The sequence below is a fragment of the Podarcis muralis genome, chromosome 11, assembly GCF_964188315.1.
Source record: "Podarcis muralis chromosome 11, rPodMur119.hap1.1, whole genome shotgun sequence".
Classification (NCBI taxonomy): domain Eukaryota; kingdom Metazoa; phylum Chordata; class Lepidosauria; order Squamata; family Lacertidae; genus Podarcis; species Podarcis muralis.
In genome coordinates this window covers 24,404,974-24,424,403 of record NC_135665.1, presented here as the reverse complement: position 1 = coordinate 24,424,403, position 19,430 = coordinate 24,404,974, and the positions used below count along the sequence as shown (strand labels likewise).

Here is a 19,430-nt window from a genome sequence, read left to right as displayed (position 1 = left end):
TCAAGATTAGCAGGGTGTCTGTCTGCCACAAGACTCGCTACTTCAGAAGGCAATTGTCGAGTAAACTGTTCCTTTAACATTAATTGCCTTAGGCCCTCAAAAGTATCCACACCTTCAGCAGAAAGCCAAAGATCAAAATTTAATGCATTACATGCGGTAAATCTCAAACCCTCTTTCCATAGTTTTACCCAGTCACTTAATTGTATATTATACCCAAAATCTTTTGCCCAGTAAATCATGACTGATTTTACCTCCTCATCTTTCAGGTGCTATTCAAGCAATAATTTATACATTTTAGACAGAATTTTAAAATCGTTATTCAATATTTCTTGTTGAAAGTTTGATTCTTTTTCACAAAAACCTTTTTCTTCAACATCTTGTTTGAACATTTCATTAACCTTGCACATCAGCAGAAACTGATGTAATCTGGTTTAATCACCAAATAAATAGAAAATGACAGAATCTGGCCATTAACTGCTGCGCCAAACAAGATGTTGTGAAGTACCTCCACGTGCATTTCTGCCCCTCTCCTGCTGCAAAATGCAGATCCCAAATCAAAAGAGAAGAAACGAGCGCGGAACGAGATGTGCTTTACTTTGCACTGTTATCTCTAGGGTCCCGCAACAGTTTGAATGAGAACAGGGGAAGAAGGCGGGGAGAAGCACAGTTGGTACATTCCACATTCTCCTCATGTTTCGACAAGAGGAGGAGCGAGTGACCCGAGAGCGCGTTTGGTATATGCCAGACCTTTGTAACCTGTCTGGGCTACGATGGTTTCCTGCAGAAATCAATGAATGGAGCGGTCTGGCCTGGCCTTCTCTCTCTCCTCCCCCCCCCGCTCTAGCAGCAATGGTTTGGCCCGAAGCGGAGGCTGTAAGAAGCGGCCGGAAGGGGAAGGGCGTCCCTTTTCCCGCTCTCGGCGCGCGCGAGGGAGGTGGCGGTTGAGAGAGCCGCTGAGGGCAAGTACCAAGCGGGGTGTTTGAAAAGCGCGGGAAGAGCTGTGGGGACTGGAGCCAACCAAGTGAGTGAGGCCGGGGGGGGGAGAGGGGGCTCATATGTGTGACAGTTGGCAAGGGAGGCAGGAAACGGAGAAGGAGCGCGGGCGGGTGAGGGGAAGTGCAGGCATGGAGGTTTCGCTGAGGGGGGGTCGAAGTGAGCCGGATTCCCACAGCCTCTGCCGTTTCGTCTCTCCCGCGAAAGAATCCCGGGCTCTGCGCTTTATCTCCTCGCGGAGATGCAGTTCCCGGCAGCCCTTTTAAACGAACCGTAGCGCCCTGAGGAAGAAAGCGCTTCCTTCGAAGGCCGCAGCCTCTGCCGGCGAAAGCGCCGCTTTAAGCTTCCGCGGGGCCCCGAGGTATGAAGCCCCCCCCCCCCCACAATAAATAAGCCCGGCGGTTAAAATTAAAGGCCCTACGCGCTCTTTTTTTCTTCCCTTGCTGCCGGGGAACTGAGCAAGGCGGGCATGTAGGAGGCCTTGCCGGCCCTTGAGGGAGCTCGTCCTCTCGCGCGAATGGGCGCGCAGAGGCTGCGGGGCCTTTTAGCTGCTGCTTAGCGCGTGGTGTTAGTGGGGACACAGAGGCAAGGAATGACGGCGTAGCGTGGCCGCCTCGGATTCGCGCCCTGTCGAGCCTCGGGAGGCGGTGTTGGTTGGGCTTGACGGGACAGGCTGGCACGAGGGGGGCCCCCATCACTTTTAGATAGGAAGCGGGGATATTTTGCACGTGTGGCAAGTTCACTGTGAGCGCAAACACGTGCACAGCAGCTCTTCTCGCGTTGCTTTCCAGAGAGAAAAGGGTAGAGGTATACAAGATTTTGTGAGAAAGAAGCCACAGAGGAAAGAAAAGTGGAGGATCTTTTTCTTACAGGCAGGCATATAAAAATTCAGTATGCTGAACTGCAGGAAATGTCTCCAGCTCTGTAATGTAGGTAAACTGTGTGTACAGTGGTACCTCGGGTTACAGACGCTTCAGGTTACAGACTCGGCTAACCCAGAAATAGTACCTCAGGTTAAGAACTTTGCTTCAGGATGAGAACAGAAAAACGTGCTCCAGCGGCGCGGCGGCTACAGGAGGCCCCATAGGTAAATGGTACCTCAGGTTAAGAACAGTTTCAGGTTAAGAACGGACCTCCAGAACGAATTAAGTTCTTAACCCGAGGTGCCACTGTATAGGCATGCAGGTGCAGATCTTTCCTTGCTTGCTTAGTTTTGGTTGCTTTGTATCATCTTGCCTTCAGTGTTGCCCGTTCGTTTTGGTTGCTAATGAACGTGGTGTCAGAGAAGGCATAAAACAAATCCCCCCCCCCCTTGCAGCTTTTTCCTAAGCTAGGAATTGTTCCTAGCAGGCTTGCTGTATGTGGGACATCTTTAGCTTTGTTTGCCTGTGGCTCCTTGAAAGTCTTATGTGTAGCTTTCTTCTTTGTGTTCATTTTAAGTTTTTTACAAACTTAAAAGCTCCTGTCTGTTTGAAGACTTAACGCTTCAACTTGACTGCAGTCCCTATTTTCACAAAGAGCAAAGGACCAAACTGGACATGACACAATTAACAATTTCCTGAATATTGTTTTTTTTTTAAAGTAAATCAGTGCAGACGCCTGAGCAGTGGCTAAGGGTGGGACCCCCACAATGCAGTGGCATAGTGTGTAGTTTGCTTCAAAGACTAATCTCAAGCCAGTGCTTGGTTAAATCAGCCTCTTTACAAACTTCAAAATTACTGGGTTGTTATCCCTGGCATATTCCATATGTTTACTCTCCCGCACTGTATGCCAGTACAGACAAAGCTTTCTGATTCAAGGAACCTATGGAAAAGAACTGGTGTATATGCACTTCTCTAGCATTTTCACTCTTCCTTACAACCACATGGGTTGGTGACAGTGTAATTTGCTAGTTTGCTCAGAAGTACATTCCACTGTTTGGGATGGACCCTAAAAAGGGACTGTTGATAAGAGTGAACTCCACAACCACTTTTGCAAGTGAAACCTCCTGGGATTAATGTGACCTTATGTGCTAAATGTGCACTATGCAGGTTCCCTCTTAAAAGATTGCATTATGTAGTTTCTATCTGTAACTGAGGGACTGTGTGGGCTACTTTTAAAGCAAAATGATTTGCAGTCATACAAAAATGGCTGGTTCATTGTATCATTGTTTATTTTTCAGGTATAGGCAAAACCCACACAGTTTTGACGAAACATTTCACTTCAGAATATAAGGTATGAGTACATTGTGTTATTCTATGTTTATACACTTCTTTAGCGGTCCGAGAAGCCCTCTTGAGGGTCATTCTACACCAGGGGTCGGCAACCCGGAGCCGCAAGCTGCTCTTTAACGCCTTTGCCGCGGCTCCGGGGCGGAGGCGAGGGGAGGAGGCGCATTTTCCGCAAAGCCATTTCCGAGCTAGAGAGGAGAGGGGGTTGCGGGTTGTTCCCGTGCAGTCGCAGGAGGAGTGGGCAGCTGAATAACCATACCACGAGGAGCGTTGCGAGTGTACTCAAGGCGCAAGAGGGGTAAAGTAACCGAGGGGAGCGCCCCTGCCTCAGCTCGCACCCTCTCCCTTCCTTCCCCTCGCGGTGTGTGGGATTCCACTCCCGGCAGTCCTCCTCTGCCGTCCTCGCTGCTTTCCTTCCCCCCCCCCCGCTTTTCTCCCTCTCTAGCCTCCTCTAGGCGTGGGTTGAAGCTGCGGCGTCCATTTCTTTAAAGGGCATCGATAAGGGAAAATCGTCGGCGCCATCTTTGTGGGCGCACGTGGGAGTCGTGGGAGCGGCCATTTTGGTTGAGGGCTGTAAGCAGGCTGCATTGAAAGGGGGCATGTAAGCTGGTCACTGTTTTGAAGGGGAGTGAAGAACACACACTCAAAAAAAGGTAACTTGTTAATTTAATGTTTATTTCTATGAGGAGGAGTAATTCTGAGGGGTCAAACAAAATAATAATAAAGTGTCAAAAAAGTTATTTTTATAATGACGTGGATGACATTGGGCCCTCATTATTAATTATTATTTACATCAGGCACTGATTATGATTTATGGTACACTGGGGCCCTGATTAATTTTCTATGGCATTTTGGGGCATTGATTATTTGGCATAGCAAATTTTGCTATGGGGCCCTCTGATTTCTAATTACGTCCCTCTTTTGGACCCCCGGTAGGCCAGCCATGGATAAAGGCAAGAAAAGAAACATTTCTGAAGAAAACAGAATGTTTAATGATACATGGACAGAATCATTTGCCTTCTCTACTGACAAGACAACATATGCTAGTTTTGTAGCCGCTCAGGAAATAGTCAAGCACGGTAAGCCGTTCACAGATGGAGAGTATATAAAAGAAGCATTCATTAAGATTTCGGAACATCTATACATGGACTTCAAAAACCAGAATGAAATTGTGCAGAAAATCAAAGACATGCCTCTGTCTGCGAAGACTGTTAAAGACAGAACCCTAAAAATGGCAGAAAACATTAGCAAACAGCAAATTCAAGACATTAATTCAGCTGTGGCGTACTCCATCGCCTGTGATGAGTCCAAAGATAAAGGTGATATTGAACAAATAGCGCTGTTCTGCCGATATGTGAACTCTTTTGGGCCACAGGAAGAACTGATTGAGCTGATACCACTAAAAGACCAAACAAGGGGTGAGGATATCTGTAAGGCTGTCCTGGACTTTTTAAGTGTTAAAAAAATAAACACCAACCACCTGGTCTCAGTGACTACTGATGGGGCACCGAGCATGAGAGGAGCACAGAAGGGCTTTGTGGCTCTACTGCAGAAGGCACTGGGTAGAACGCTGCTGTCATTTCATTGCATCCTGCACCAAGAGGCATTGTGTGCTCAAACATTTCCCCCCGAATTCACAAAAGTAATGGATGTGGTCATTCAGATTGTTAATAAGATAATGGCAAAGGGTTTAAACCACCGCCAGTTTCGTTTGCTATTGGATGAGGTGGAAAGCACATATTCTGACCTCCTGCTCCACAACAAGGTCCGGTGGTTGTCCAGAGGTGAGGTGCTAAAACGCTTTGTCACATGTTTGGAAGAAGTAAAAACCTTCCTGGCCAGCAAAGAGCTTACCTTTGCTGAGCTGGAACAGCCAGAGTGGCTGGAAAAATTACATTTTATGGTGGACATGACAGCCCACCTAAACACGCTAAATACAAACCTTCAGGGGAAAGGAGGCACAGCCCTGCACATGCTGGAGGAGGTTATGGCATTTGAGCGCAAGTTGACAGTGTTTGTCAAAGATTTCCAGAGAGGTACACTGTCTCACTTTCCCTCTTTGAGAGAGTTCAAACAAAGTCATGATACGGTAAATTTGGAATATTTCAAGTCTGCAATCACCGCAATGCAAAGCTCGTTTGGGAAACGATTCTGTGGGTTCAGAGAGGAAAAAAACACATTATCCTTCCCTGTCACTCCCCTGGCGATCGATCCATCCCTATTGAATATGACTGCATTTGCAGGTGTAAGTCAACCTGATCTTGAGCTGGAACTGGCTGATATAGCCGACAAAGATATATGGGTGTCCAAGTTCAAATGCTTGACGGCTTCTCTTGAGGATGTTGCCCGTCAGAAGGCCATTCTGGCTCAGAATCATAAATGGAGTGATATTGAAAACCTTCCCAAACAGGACAAACTTATATTCGAAACATGGAATGCCATCCCCAACACTTATATAAACATGAAAAAGTATGCATTTGGAGTCCTGTCGATCTTTGGTTCCACATATGTATGTGAGCAGGTCTTCTCCAACATGAACTATATTAAAAACAAACATCGATCACGCCTCACAGATGACAGCTTGCAAGCCTGTGTGAAAATGAAGGTGACGTCTTACAGCCCTGATGTGCAGACACTGAGCACTGAGGTTCAGGAGCAAAAGTCCCATTAACCTGGTTACCTGGTTGTAAATTAAATATTTTAATTAGCTATTAATTTGTCCTTTTTTTCTTGAGATTGACAGCTGACTGCACGATCCTGTATATATAGCATTAAGGTAAGAAACAATATATGCAGTGTTATATTTGTTTTAAATGTCGCAATGGTTTTGCGGCTCCCAGTTGTTGTTTTTTCTTCGGAAACGGGTCCAAGTGGCTCTTTTTGTCTTAAAGGTTGCAGACCCCTGTTCTACACCAAATCACCTGGTGCCATGTGCTCTCAAAACTTTTTCTTCCAAAAAAAATTATGTGTAGATACCTATGAGATTTTTTTAAAATTAATCTGAGTTGTGAGAGCACAACTGAGTATTAAAATACAGTAGGTGATTTGGCATGGAACGACCCCAATAGTAATCATGTTCACGTGTTTTTCACATAATACTTATATGGTTGCTATACATCGTACAGTATTTACTGTGCACTTCAGAGTTGCACAAATTCTTTGGGTGTTTGCCTTTTCTGTGCCTTCTGCCATGGCTGAGTAAATGCTTTGACTTTCCACCTCAGTGTGATCATTGGCTATGTTCACCCTGGCCTAGGCACACATTTAGTCCACAACACTTTGACATTGATCCACATTTTGCAGCATGTAATTTTGCCTTTGTGTTGCCCATTCATTACTTTGGCTAGTGAATGTGGTGTCAGAAAAGGCATATATTAACTTTAGCTGTCATACTACCAGGAGTTGGTTATGTACCTTCTCTGTATTTCAGCTAAAACACACCATTTGTGTTGGGTCATTCTATGTCATTTCAATGAAGGCATGTCACCCTCTGTCTCGGATGTTGATGAAATTTGGTGTACACCCTTCCCCTGTGGTTGGAAGAAACCCCCTTAATTTTTTCCTCTGTCTCAAATGGTTTTAATTTTATAGCACTATCTGTTGTCTGTCCCTCTTGAGACCTTCACCAGAAGATACCCTTGTGCACATTTTTTTTTCTCCATAACCATTGATCACATCTCTGAAATTTTACACAGAGCTCAATAAAATGATGAGATTTCAGAAAAAAATACACCAGCACTCAAGATTTTATAAATGCACTTACCATAACAGATTATGCTATTATCACAGTTTATTATCTTACAAGTTCAATGATCCTCAGTTTCTTTGCTGTAGCCTCAGTATCAGCTGCAAGATTTTCATTTTTTTCTTCCATCAACACCATACACTTGTTGGGAAAGAAGTATCTTCTGCCAGTTATTGTCTTTGGGAGTTGTACAATACCAAGCGTGTGAGGAAATGGTTTTACACAAGAATTGTCATGGCTAGGCCAGCAGAATGAAGGCGAAGGTCCATTTGGGTGAATAAATTTTACAAAAGCATCTCCATCGTCTTGATTATTTTCCGATAGCATTCCAAAGTACCACAAATGATCATACTTACTTGCAAGTTACAAAACATCCAGGATACAGATCATCAGTATTCACAGGAAGCTTGGGGAGGCTCCTCAAGTTGAAAGTGAGGAAGGGTTCTTTATCGGTGCTCATTCTTCTTGCTTCAGTTGTGCCTGTATAATTCAGTGGTTTAAAGTTGTGGAAATTGTGAGTTCCAGGGAGTGTCTGCACATCTCTGAAACAGGTTTCAAGGGAACAGCAGATTATGTCCACGTCTTCCCTTGCAATATAATGGAATTTTTCACACACAAAAATCACAGAAACCTATGGTACTCTTTTCCAATTCTGACCACATCTTTTATTCCTGGCTTTATTCTAGACTTCTTATCACTGTGATAAAAGTTTAGAACCTTGCTTACAGTTTCAGATGGAAGCTTTTTTCCACCTCTGGGATCTGGTTTAGCTAAAATTCCTTTTTCTTTAAAAAGCTTCTGTGCCTGGCAAACTGAATCGCTGGGGATTTTTTTTTTTTTTTTCATTTTCTGTTGCATAAGAGTTTTCAAGGGTTCTTGTATGTTCTTTCAATGCTGATTTCAAATCTGAAATTGATTTTTGTGTACATGCTATAGTTATCTTTCAATTTCTGACTTTTGCTGATAGGTCATATTTACACTGGGGAGAAGTGGACAATGACACATTGATCTACCTTAACCAACTTAATTTTTCTTTATTTTTATAGTTTTGTAACCTAAATATTTGTATTTTTCAGATCAGACCATGGCTTCTTCAAAATGTGTAAACAAGCCTGATGCCTTTTGTTATGCATGTGGCTGCTACACACTTCCTCGTCAGAGACGCAATATAACAGCATTTGTGAGGCGTGCCTATAAAAGCTGTTTTGAAATTCCCCTTGGTGACCAAGACAAGAAATGGGCTCTGCATATTGTTTGTCACAATTGTGAGGAAATGCTTAGAGACTGGCCAAAAGGAAAACGGAAGAGTATGCCTTTTGGGGTTCCCATGGTTTGGCGAGAACCCAAGGATCACACAAGTGACTGCTATTTTTGTCTGGTCAATATGAAGTGTATTGGCAAGAAAAACCGACATGCTGCCGCCTATCCCAGTATTCCTTCAGCAATTAGACCTATCCCACACTCTGAGGAACTCCCAATTCCAGTTTTTAAGGGGTTTGTCTCTTCTGAAGATGAAGGAAGTGAACATGGTGAGGAAGATTATGAGGATTTTGGGAAGGTGCCTTGAGAAATGGCTATAGAATCCGAAGACAACTCATCTGAGCAGCAATCAGCCCCACAGCTGTTTGGCCAACGGGAACTGAATGACTTAGTGCGTGATTTGGGCCTCTCCAAGAAGGCAGCTGAGTTATTGGCATCCAGGCTGCAAGAAAAACATCTACTGCACCACTCGGCAAAAGTGACATATTTCTGAAAGAGGGACCAGGAGTTTGTGGGCTTCTTTTCAAAAGACAAGCACTTTGTTTACTGTCATGATATTCCAGGCCTTCTCTGCCAATTAGGCATTACATCATACAATTCAACGGAATGGCGCTGATTTCTTGATAGCTCTAAGCGCAGTCTCAAGTGTGTTCTCTTGCACAACGGAAACGTGTATGGAGTGGTTCCCGTTGGTCACTCATTGATGATGATGTGGAGGTGAAAATGAGTGAGGAAGATGAGGGTGCAAGAAGGCTGAATTTAATAAGCCCCAATGGACGCCTACAGACCTGGAAATGCACGGAATCCAGCAGAAAAAGAAATTGACAGTGTGTGAGCAAAAAGAGAAAATTAAGGTACAGCACATAGTTATGGACTATGCCCCATTGAATTCAGTGGGATTTTCTTCTGATTAAACATGCCCAGTCTTAAGTTGAAAGAGGAAGAAAACATGCTTGGGCAGGATATGAAGAGAAACACAAATGTGAGGAGTGGGAGCAAGGTACAGGCACTTTACTTGAGGTAGGCTTCATTTGCTTTCAGGTAGGTAAAGGTGGCGGCTTTGCTGGGTTGTATTCCAACAAACAAGTGAAACAGATTATTGGAAATAGGCTAGGTAGGCAGGGTTAAGGCACAGTGGCTTGTCCATTACGTCAGCAAAATAACACATGTGTACCTTTACATATACACCCACTTCATTCTGTTCCTGTTTTGCCAGGGTCTCGTTCTTTTCTATTCATACGCTCTCCTTATTTTTCCCATCTCCTGGGAAGCAAGGCTTCAAATCATCCTGGACATGAGAAGTGCCATGAGAACAGATGATTTTTGGCCCCATGACAACAACTGTCTCACCATTACTGATCATCCATGTGGGGTGTAGCTATTTTAACTGCATAGAATCATGTGTGCCCCAAAACATATTAGCTGCTGCACAAGGCAAAAGCCATAGATACTTCTACACTTCTGCTTGATGGGAGAAAGTGGTCCGCCCAGGCCAATGAGTAATAATAATAATTTATAATTATTTAAACCATGCACATCTAGCTGGGTTCCCCCAGTAAGTAAGAGGTCATTCACAGCTATGGACCTGGTTATTGACCTTGCTGCTAGGGCTGCTCCTGGATCCACTGCAGCATGGCAGGCAATTTGACAAGTGGATTAATGCTCTGCTCTTCCCATGCATTTGGTGAAACAGGTGTCGGGTGGTGAAGCTATGTTCGATAATTAATAGTTCACAGTGACAAAGGTTTGATGAGTTTGATTAGAAAAAAAATGCCAAAATAAATTTGACTAGGGCAACCTTCACAAAAATATGGTCACTCACAGTGGACCAAATGCAAGATGTCCACTTAAATGCTCTAAAAATGAATTTACCACCCTTTTCACATAACTGAATTGACACAGCACATAGTATGTAAATACAGGTTTCCAACATCAAGAAATTAGTTTGACATCAAACTAAAAAACAAAACTAAAAAATAAGATGGCCACCAGTTAATAACTACTTCAAAAATTAGGGTAACCCAAATTCATTTCTTGTGGCACATTTTCTGTTTGGTTGCCAGATAATTAATAGTGGATTGTTTTCTTCTTTTGCAGGAATATGTATCTACAGCATCAGCTACAACATGCTATAGCAGAAGCCTGTATTAAAGAGAGGGAAAGTAATGTGTAAATATTACCTGTTGGATTGTGATAATTACACCTTGAAAGTAAATAGGGTGAACATGCCTTGCTCCATTGCAACCACTCACCACCAGACCACAGACAAACTCTTGTTGATGGTATATAGTTTCCAATCTATTGTTCCAGTAAGTTTTGCACACAGGGGTTTTAAAGTTAAAACATGGATGCAGATTGGGATTGAAAATTAACACCTGCCACTGAAGTATCAGTAGTTTAACATGATGTGGCTTTTTCTGCTCAACTTCTGTATCAGAGGTAATTTCATGTATAGGTATAAAGAAACATCTGTGCACAGCATCTGTGTATGTTCAATTTAAAAATAAATCAATTTCTTAACACCATGGTTGCTAGATGCGTCTTTCTCATCCATAAACAGTGTGATACACACAAAAAAGCTGCCACCATAAAAGTTACTAGAAGAAAAGCAAAACCAAACCAGTGTTTGTTGGCAATCCAAAGTTCTCCCCAGCAATTAAGATGTTCTGCCGTTTGCAGGAGATTAAAAATGGGAGGATCTCAAAATTGTAAAACCAAGTGGACAGCAACAATGAGCTAGCAGGAATAGAAAATGAAGGGTTTGACCTTCATCCCTTGTTATTTAATCATCCAGTTTGCTTGTTTCCTTGGAGTGGAAGGATGGAGAAATGAAACCTGTACTCTTTTGATATCCAGAGTTGGTGCTATTGTAATGCCTTCCTCCTTGCCATTCTTTTTGTCTGTTTCTAGACCCTGTACATTAGGAAGCAACATCTGGAGGGCCATATGCCCCTCCCTGCTCCTAAACATTGGTTGCTTAAGAATATTTCATTATATCATAGCACCTTACTTCAAAGGTGGTGGCAACTCATTTCAAAATACTATAGCTACACCTTTTACAGCTAAACACTTTTCTCTGTTCTAAACTCTATAATTTGATGCCTCATTCATAGCTCTATGAACTTCCCCAACCAGATGCTCTGCAAATATTTTTGACTTCATTCTTATGATGAGATTTGTAGTCATTGGAAGGGTACCAGGTTAGGGAAACCTGCTCTAGAACCACAGTAAAAGATCCTAAAACCATCGGCAACAATAGCATGAATCTTAAGGACCTAATTTTAGGACATTAAAAATTGGAAGGCTGCATACAAGACAGTCTGCTTTTGTGTAACCAAGCAGGATGTAATAATCATTTCTGTGAATAAGAATGAGATTGCTAGGCAAGTATAGGCATATGAATTACAGTCCTTACTCTTAAATTCAGAAGACATTTACTATTGCACATTTGGCAAGTACATTGCTTTTGTATCTTTGCTGATACTTCCATTTTTTGAATCAAGTCACCCAGGGCATTGTCCATGGTTAACAATCGGCTGTAACTGGTTTTTGGAACTGGAGTAATTATTATCTAAAGCCTTTACTTTCATAGATCTTCCAGTAAGCCAACAGCTGTTTTGTTCAATCCTCTGATCTTATTGGTGTTATCCTTCAGAGCAATTTGCCTCGTCCTCAAGAAATATTTCATAGTTTAAATCTTTGCTTTAATTTAGGTCAAAAATCCCATCTGTGCAGTTTAAGTGTAGTTGGACTTCTGTACCATTTGAAAATGCCAAGGGGCAGCATCCTCTCAGTCCTCCGCTAGAAGAATCAAGTCTCTGTCTTAAGCCGTGAAGCTTGTACAATTTTTATTGTCTTTGCACTGTGCTTTCCATCCAGGTTGTTGATGGGTGCCTGTGCCTTTTCTTCTATTAGGCTGTCTTTAGATCCATTTCGCCTCTGAAGAGAAAGAAAATGCATTACTAAAAGTTCAGTGCACAACCGATGAGAATTAAGTCACGTTCTGTGTTCTGGTTACAGTTCTGCAAAAGGAATTACTGTATTTTTCCATATATAATACAATGCTTTTTGCTTTTAAAATTTAGTCAAAAATTGGGGGACATCTTATACATGGATGGTGAATGCACAGGGGCTCTGGTTGTGGCTCTGACGCTGGTGCGGGAGGCCTGGCCTGGGCTTGGGTTCAGGCTCTGACATGGGCGGCCTGGACTCTGGCTCTTGCTCGATTTCTTAATTTTGGGTCAAAAAATATATGGGTTGTCTCATACAAGGGGGACTGTCTTATACACGGAAAAATACGGTACTACAGTCGTACCTCGGAAGTTGAACAGAATCCGTTCCGGAAGTCCGTTTGACTTCCGAAATGTTCAACATCTAAAGCATGGCTTCTGATTGGCTGCAGGAAGCTCCTGCAGCCAATCAGAAGCCGTGGAAGCCCTGTCGGACGTCCGGCTTCCGAAAGAACATTTGAAAACTGGAACACTTCTTTCCGGTTTTTGATCCGACTCCCAACGATCAAAATGACCAACGTTTGGGAGCCGAGGTACGACACTACTCCCAATATAAACACTGATTTACTGAAAGCAATGCAGAAAGCTTTCAAACTTCAACAAGTTAGCTAATGACTATAAATTGAAATTAACATTGTAATGCATGGGACTGAGAGTGCGTCTGCGGAGGGATCCTAAATTAAATCCATTAAATTTAAATGTGGGGGCGAGGTGGCATTGGAATTGCTTGGCATTTGATTTCAGCAACATCCGAATACTCTTTGGTAAGTGTTAACAGCATATCATCCTAACAGAATCAATTAGGATGGAGGCAGGTGGCAGGATGGATGAGTTGGTGAATGACTGTAAGAATGAGGGAGTGAAGTTAGGCTAGGACAGGCATAAGCAAACCCGGCCCTCCCGATGTTTTGGGACTACTACATCCCTAGCTAACAGGCCCGGTGGTCAAGGATGATGGGAATTGTAGTCCCAAAACATCTGGAGGGCCGAGTTTGCCTATGCCTGGTTAAGTCCTTTCCTCTGTGTGCTGCAGTCCCAATGAACCACCACCATCCCTTGAGAGCATTTCAGGTGTGGTATTTAGCACTAACTAGAGTCAGACACAACAATTCTAACTATAGGAAGCCAGTGTAACTTTCACTTGTGTATGTTACTCCTATTCTAAGCTCCATTCAGGACTATGGGACAGGCTACTGCCAGCGGCTGAATGTAGGTCCAAGTTTTAAGGCCTGGGTCCTAGCTCACATAACCTAAGCTGAATTAGATTTGGAAGCAGCATTAGTCTCTCCTTGTCCTGCCACTCCCCCAAAATATGCAACTTAAAATACTCAAATTACCAACCTGGTGAGATACTGCAATGGTGGGGCACTGAGCATCTGAGGAACGGGTTACAGGTAATGGAGGTACAAGGTCTGTTTTTGAACTGAAAAAGAAATAAGATGTATGGTGCTTACATGTTAAGAAAAGTTTTGGGGTTAAAAAGTTATCTGCACATGAACAGCCATCCTATCAGTGCTTTTCTCTCAGTAATAAATACAACTCAAGGAGATATATAGCTGACTGTTTCTCCTATAGCCCAACTGGAACCCAAACAAGAACAACAATCTTTGTTAGACCCCCCAGGATAGGATGGAATTCAATTATTCTAACTTTGAAATGTTCTTAAGTGTTTCTAATTAAGGTTTAACTGCTGATTTACGGTCCTGTGTTCCAAGGGTTGCTTCCCATATTATGATACAAGTGAGGCAGTGACCTCTTTTCCTTTAAGCAACAGAGGAGGAGTAGGAAGAGGCCAAGTGTTTTCATATACTGCCCTGCCCTTTCCTCTAGCAGGATAGCACTTCTGATACAAGTGTATTGTGCTTCCGGATATGCAGGAAGGTCCAATATCCTGTTGGCAATGGTGTAGAACAAGCATGTCCAACCCTCAAGAGACTGCGATCTACTCCCACTTTTTAAAAAATGGCAGTGATCTACCCATTGGATTTACAAAAGTTGTTGAGCTTTTTTTTGTCAATCGTTCAGGATCACAAGATCAACTTGGATCGACCTTGGGCGTCCCACGATCAACCAGTAGATTGTGATTGATCTGTTAGACAGGCCTGGTATAGAAGATTCTAAGCAGAATGAGGAGTTAAGTAACAGGCCAAGGTGCAAATCACTGATCTCTCCCACTCAACTTTTTTCCCTGAGGAGTCAGGCAGGGAGCATAAAAGATTTAGCAAGTGCTGCACAATAATTTCGTTAAATTGGAGTTGGGGGTAGGGATAGGTAGCATTTATCATTAAACCACTGGCAAATTAAATACTTGACCTACTTAACTTCTGACAGAACAGATCTCTCTCCGTCAGAGCACTGCGACCGTCGAAACTGGCGATAACTTCGAGGGGAGTGGGAATGTCTGATGCGAACAGGGTCGCCTTGAGTCCTAAAGTGGAATTAACATTTCCAGGAGCAGATTAGTATCACAAGGGACTCTCATCAAAAAGAATACAAAAGTTGACAACCCTGGAAAGTTGTTTAACCTCCGCGATCAAGTTCATTTGCATCAGGATTTCAGAACCATAGGTCTCCAGCTGTTTTTGGACTACAACTCCCATCATCCCTAGCTAGCAGGACCAGTGGTCAGGGATGATGGGAAATGTAGTCCAAAAACAGCTGGAGACCCATGGTTGGGAAACCCTGATCTAGTCCAACCCCTTGCAGGAATATAAAGCTGTCCCATATGGGGCTTGAACCTGCAACCTTGGTATTTTCAGCATCATGCTCTAACCAACTAAGCTAAGCTGTGTGGTGTCAACTGTCAAGTGGAATGTTTCAAGTTATGGGAACTGTTATCACCAGTGGTCAGCAATGTTGGGAGCTGCAATCCAAAACAGCTGGAGACCCAAGTTTGGGAAACCCTGATTTATATTAAGAACGTATAGGAAATTGATAAAATTATCAAACAGAATTTCCCCTCCATACAGTACCCTCAGCTCTGAGAATTAAAAAAACCCACAACTAAAAGATCCACACTGAATAAGAAATTCAACCAATTAGTAATATTAGCATTGGTGAGCAAATGTTGCCAGCAAATGTCTTGCCCTATATTCAATTTTTCCTTCCCTCTGTAGCCCATCCAAGTAGCCCATCCTTACCCTCTGACTTCTTAGGAAAGAGATTTGTTTCATTTGTATCCCACCTTTCCTCCACGCAACTCAAGGTGGTGTACACAGTTTCCTTTGGGTTAAGCTGCTTAAATGTAAGTAATGCGAGCAAAATTATTAAAAAATATATTGGGGTGTGTGTACACACACAGGCTTAGGTAGGTGTGAGTTGGGGTTGTTTGACTATGGTTCAGACATTGATGACTTCAGGAATGGATTACTGCAATACACTCTGTGTGCATCCTTTGTATTTGGTCTGGAAAGTAGTTAGTACAGAGTGCTGCAGCATGATTTCTGACAGAACCCGTCAGCATGGCTTTTCTTCAGCTGGAACTCACGGAACTCAGTTCCGGCACCTCTCAGGTGGGCGCCATTGCCATTCTAAGAGAACAAGGGAGGTGTACATGGTGAGTTCCGGCACCTCTTTTTATAGAAAAGTAGCACTGTTTGTCAATATTTAACACCCTCGTCGTAGATTGGGACTGGCTTCCGATTTGTCACTGTGCCAAATTCAATATGAATTATGTATAAAGCCTTCAACTGGTTGGGACCTGTATACCTGAAGGATCTCCTCAACCCATATGTCCTCAAACTAACTCGTAAGTGCCACTTGATGTTCCTCCTGCACTGACAAGAAGTTGATCCTTTAGTATGACAATCACCTGCATGTTGAAATTCCCTGTACTGTATTATTTTTGGTGCATACTAAAAACTTTGGATGCCTACCTAGGCATGTAATATTGACATGTGCTTTTAGTAAGTGTAAGTGTTTTAAAATTACTGTTTTTATTTTCTGTTTCATAAATGTTTATGTAGCTTTTTTATTTCTTAACTGGTATTTTTACTGACTATTGTAAACGATCGTAAACTGCACAGAGGTCTTTTGTTCCAGTATGTGGTATATAAATTTGGTTACATACAAATGTAAATTTTTCAAAACGCCATCGTGATGGATTACGGATTACTATGCACCTGGAATCAGAGCAGATTTAAGGCGGCTACTTAATGAATATTGTGTACACGTGTTCGCATATATTTTTTCCTTTGCGACAGACACAATCTCACTTGAAGGCCAGAGGCAAGTTACGATTCTCTCAGCCTCAATGTAGTCCGAAATGTAAGGTGATGGTGGTAAAACTGGGTTGCTTAGAAGGCAGCAAACTGGCAAGGCAGACATATTAGGAAAGCCATGGTATTAAAAACAATTATGTATGACTTGGCTAAGAAAATTATGTGAGTGCAGGTGTTTTTGAAGAAGAGTTTTATGTTCTGTGTCCTACCTGCAGAAGTTTACCACCGTTTGTTTGTTTATTTCATTCTCAATGATGTGACAGAATTGCACTGTGATGTAAAACGTGATCCCTCTCCTGTCAGAAGCTCTTGCTCGCATCTCTACATGGAAGTCCCAAATGGGCTAATTACGAGAACGAAACAGGTGTTTGATCTGAAAGGAGCAAATGTGCTCTGGCAACTGATGGCTGTGTGCCAAGGAAGAAGGGTCAAGCGGGTCAACCAGTCACTTTAGGGGATCAGAGGAAGAGTAAATATTAAAGGGAGAGTTTATAAGTGAAGGTAGCTTGGGCTGAATTTCCCCCAAAGCTGCTCTAGAATTTCAGCATTATTCTGTATGCTGTTCAGCAAACTTGACAGGAGCATAGGGGATGCCACTGAGAGCCAAACTAGACAGGATGGTGTAAGTTCTCTGTGTGAATCCAGGTCGGCCCCAACTGCACAAGGTGGGGAGGGTGGTGGGTTTTGATGTAAACAGGACAAGGTCTGTGATGGGTAGGGAATGTGAAACCCCTTTGCTCTGTCTGTTGTTTACCTTGTTATGGTCTGCTCCCTAAGGTGATTTTCTTTCAAAGCGATATGTGGGTAAACCGTATGCAGAGCGAGTCTGCCCCTGCGGCCTGATAGAGGTGGAAACCGTCTCTCATAGTCTTGCTATGATGTTGTTTTTATGAGGATATACACTTGGTCTTTATCACCCCTGTTATACAGAAAATTCCAAGTGGGTCTGAACCTCAATGCTTAAAATCCTGATAGAGGAGAAGGATCCAGAGATCACGCTAAGGGCGGCCAAATTTTGCGTGGCTGCCATAAAACTCAGGGAACAAACTGTGCTATTACAAAGACTAAGGCCTCAGATGCAAACTCTAGATAATATTTTATCTAAACCACATTTCTAATGGCTGTCGTATTCGTATTGTTTATTGTTATGTTTGATTGTTAATTTGGACTTAATTCTGTTGTGTTTTGTGTTCGCTTTGTACGGTATGTGAATCTGGTCTGGGACCATAATAAATTTCATTTCATTCAAAGTGAGGCTCACTTCTGCCATCAAGGCTTGCTTGGGGGGTGGAATTTGTGAGGGAGTGGCAGACTGCAGAGAACTAAGCTCCAAGTGGAGGAGCATTCTTAAAAGTGCAATTTATTGGCAACACAACACATATACGCCTGGCTGAAATGAAATGGAACTCAGACATTCACTTGTGTTTAAGGTCTGAGCAATGTTCACAGTGGATTGTGCCTCATTATTTAAGACAGAACTTTGCAGCTCTCTCCAATCTTGCATGATTCTTTCCAATACAAATCTCAGAGTTAGATTTATTTAGCTATATACAAATAGAAACACTCCTGTTCTCTAGGAGAAAACAAAACAAAACACAACTTACTCTATTTTAGTATATGGAATCTCTCTTAATTGTTCCTCAGACATGCCAGATGGGTCGACAAGCTCCTTTCTAGAAAAGGATTGCACACAAAAAAGAAGTTATACAACCACATTCATAAAAATAGATCTGTATTGTTCCATGGAAGCTCCCCACCCCTGCAGACATACTTACTGAATGTGTTTCCACAATTCTTCCTTTGCTTGCACATCTGGACTTCTCCTACATAAATGCAAACAAAAATATGTCATTTCATCAAATGCATAATCCTAGAGCAAAGACAAAACCCTGAACTAAGAATAGTGATGCAACTAGCTAACATTTCTGCAGAGAATTAAGCTTTATGTTTTCATGACATGGGGTGGTGTTCAGAGTACACCCACTGAGATTAACAAACACGACTAAGCTTGGTCCATTAATTTCAGTGGGTTTACTCTGAGTAAAGCCTAGCTGAATATGGAAATGTCCTATTCTGACTAAGTAGTTCTGAGTCTGAACCACAGTTTGTCTTCCTCCAGGCAACTGTTCGACTAAGCTGCTCATAAAAATGGAGCCACTTCAGTTTTGTTTCCCCCTCCTATGTTCTATTAGCTGAAAAACAAATGGGGTTTTTTTTGGAGAGCAGGGTTAATGGTGACATCTCAGCTGACAGTCAACTAAAATGTGCGTGTGTATCTATTGTAATAATACCACCTTCATACAAAGACTACCCAGCACAAGAAACTGATGACCCAATTTCTCACTCTCTTTACCCCAAGGCTGTCAATGCCATGGATTATTTTAATGCTGTTTGTGTCTTTCACCTTTCTTCTCCTCCTCCTCATTCATTTCCCCCTCCCAGTGCCTTTGCCTTCCCTAAGGCAGAAGCCTGATGCATTGCTTAACACTGGGGGAAGGGTTAATAGTACCTTCCAGCCCTGAATGTTGAATTGCTTTATTCTTCCTTTTGGTCCCATTCATGCAAAGCAGCAGCAGCTGTGTACTCTGCACATATCCCGAGGGACTGGCAATCCCTTCTGAATCTATAATACTCAAGGCTCCAGGGAATGTGCATAAGCAATCCATGATTCACTGGGAAGGGGGAGAGAATGGCTTTGATAATGTTTATGTCCCAGCTACCATGGAGAGGGAATGCCCTGAGGCTCAGTGTGCTTGGCATGCTCACAGACCATGCTATCCACTAGATTAGGTGATATTGGTACTTCATGAAAAATGAAACTGATTCAGGTGGGCCCTTCTTAGCCATAGGGATAAGAGCAGAGGTGCCAAAATGGCGCCCACTAGTTGTTGGCCATTTCAAATTCCCCTAGCCACAGCCAGTGTGGTCAAGGGACAGGGATGACAGGGGCTGTAATCCAAAATCTGGAGGGCATTATAGGTTGTAAGAAAGA

The 19,430-nt window shown here is 42.8% G+C and overlaps 2 protein-coding genes and 2 non-coding genes across 14 annotated transcripts in view; 3 read left to right on the top strand and 1 right to left on the bottom strand.

Moving 5' to 3' along the window:
* The first annotated feature begins 874 nt into the window (after window positions 1-874).
* Window positions 875-10,731, top strand: LOC114606742 (general transcription factor II-I repeat domain-containing protein 2B-like). 11 transcript variants are annotated; one of them, XM_077936137.1, is made up of 5 exons: window positions 881-959; window positions 3,155-3,207; window positions 3,695-3,856; window positions 4,140-9,228; window positions 10,306-10,731. In XM_077936137.1, the coding sequence occupies exon 4, from the start codon at window positions 4,147-4,149 to the stop codon at window positions 5,872-5,874; it is 1,728 nt and encodes a 575-aa protein (XP_077792263.1). In that variant the 5' UTR covers window positions 881-959; window positions 3,155-3,207; window positions 3,695-3,856; window positions 4,140-4,146; the 3' UTR covers window positions 5,875-9,228; window positions 10,306-10,731. The 11 variants fall into 11 exon arrangements, with proteins under 11 accessions (XP_077792259.1, XP_077792263.1, XP_077792258.1 ...); XM_077936132.1 differs by having other exon boundaries at window positions 892-1,021; XM_077936130.1 differs by lacking the exon at window positions 3,695-3,856 and having other exon boundaries at window positions 893-1,021; window positions 4,140-5,979; window positions 8,025-9,228.
* On the top strand, window positions 2,227-2,365 carry LOC114606947 (small nucleolar RNA SNORA13). Its single transcript, XR_003709021.2, has one exon. It is a non-coding gene; the product is annotated as a small nucleolar RNA SNORA13 (small nucleolar RNA).
* LOC114606946 (small nucleolar RNA SNORA13) lies at window positions 6,517-6,644 on the top strand. The gene has a single exon (XR_003709020.1). It is a non-coding gene; the product is annotated as a small nucleolar RNA SNORA13 (small nucleolar RNA).
* Window positions 10,732-11,625: 894 nt separating the features above from the next.
* Window positions 11,626-19,430, bottom strand: part of EPB41L4A (erythrocyte membrane protein band 4.1 like 4A) — a 103,849-nt gene continuing 96,044 nt past the window's right edge. Inside the window, exons 19-23 of the mRNA XM_028749264.2 lie at window positions 18,214-18,261; window positions 18,043-18,111; window positions 14,536-14,646; window positions 13,560-13,641; window positions 11,626-12,147 (exon numbers count right to left, since the gene is read on the bottom strand). Coding sequence (XP_028605097.2) covers window positions 12,019-12,147; window positions 13,560-13,641; window positions 14,536-14,646; window positions 18,043-18,111; window positions 18,214-18,261 — 439 coding nt within the window. The 3' untranslated portion in view covers window positions 11,626-12,018. The remainder of the gene's footprint in view (window positions 12,148-13,559; window positions 13,642-14,535; window positions 14,647-18,042; window positions 18,112-18,213; window positions 18,262-19,430) is intronic.

Coding starts and splice junctions, on each gene's coding strand:
- LOC114606742 (XM_077936133.1), top strand. CDS start 4,147: ATGGATAAAGGCAAGAAAAGAAACATTTCTGAAGAAAACAGAATGTTT.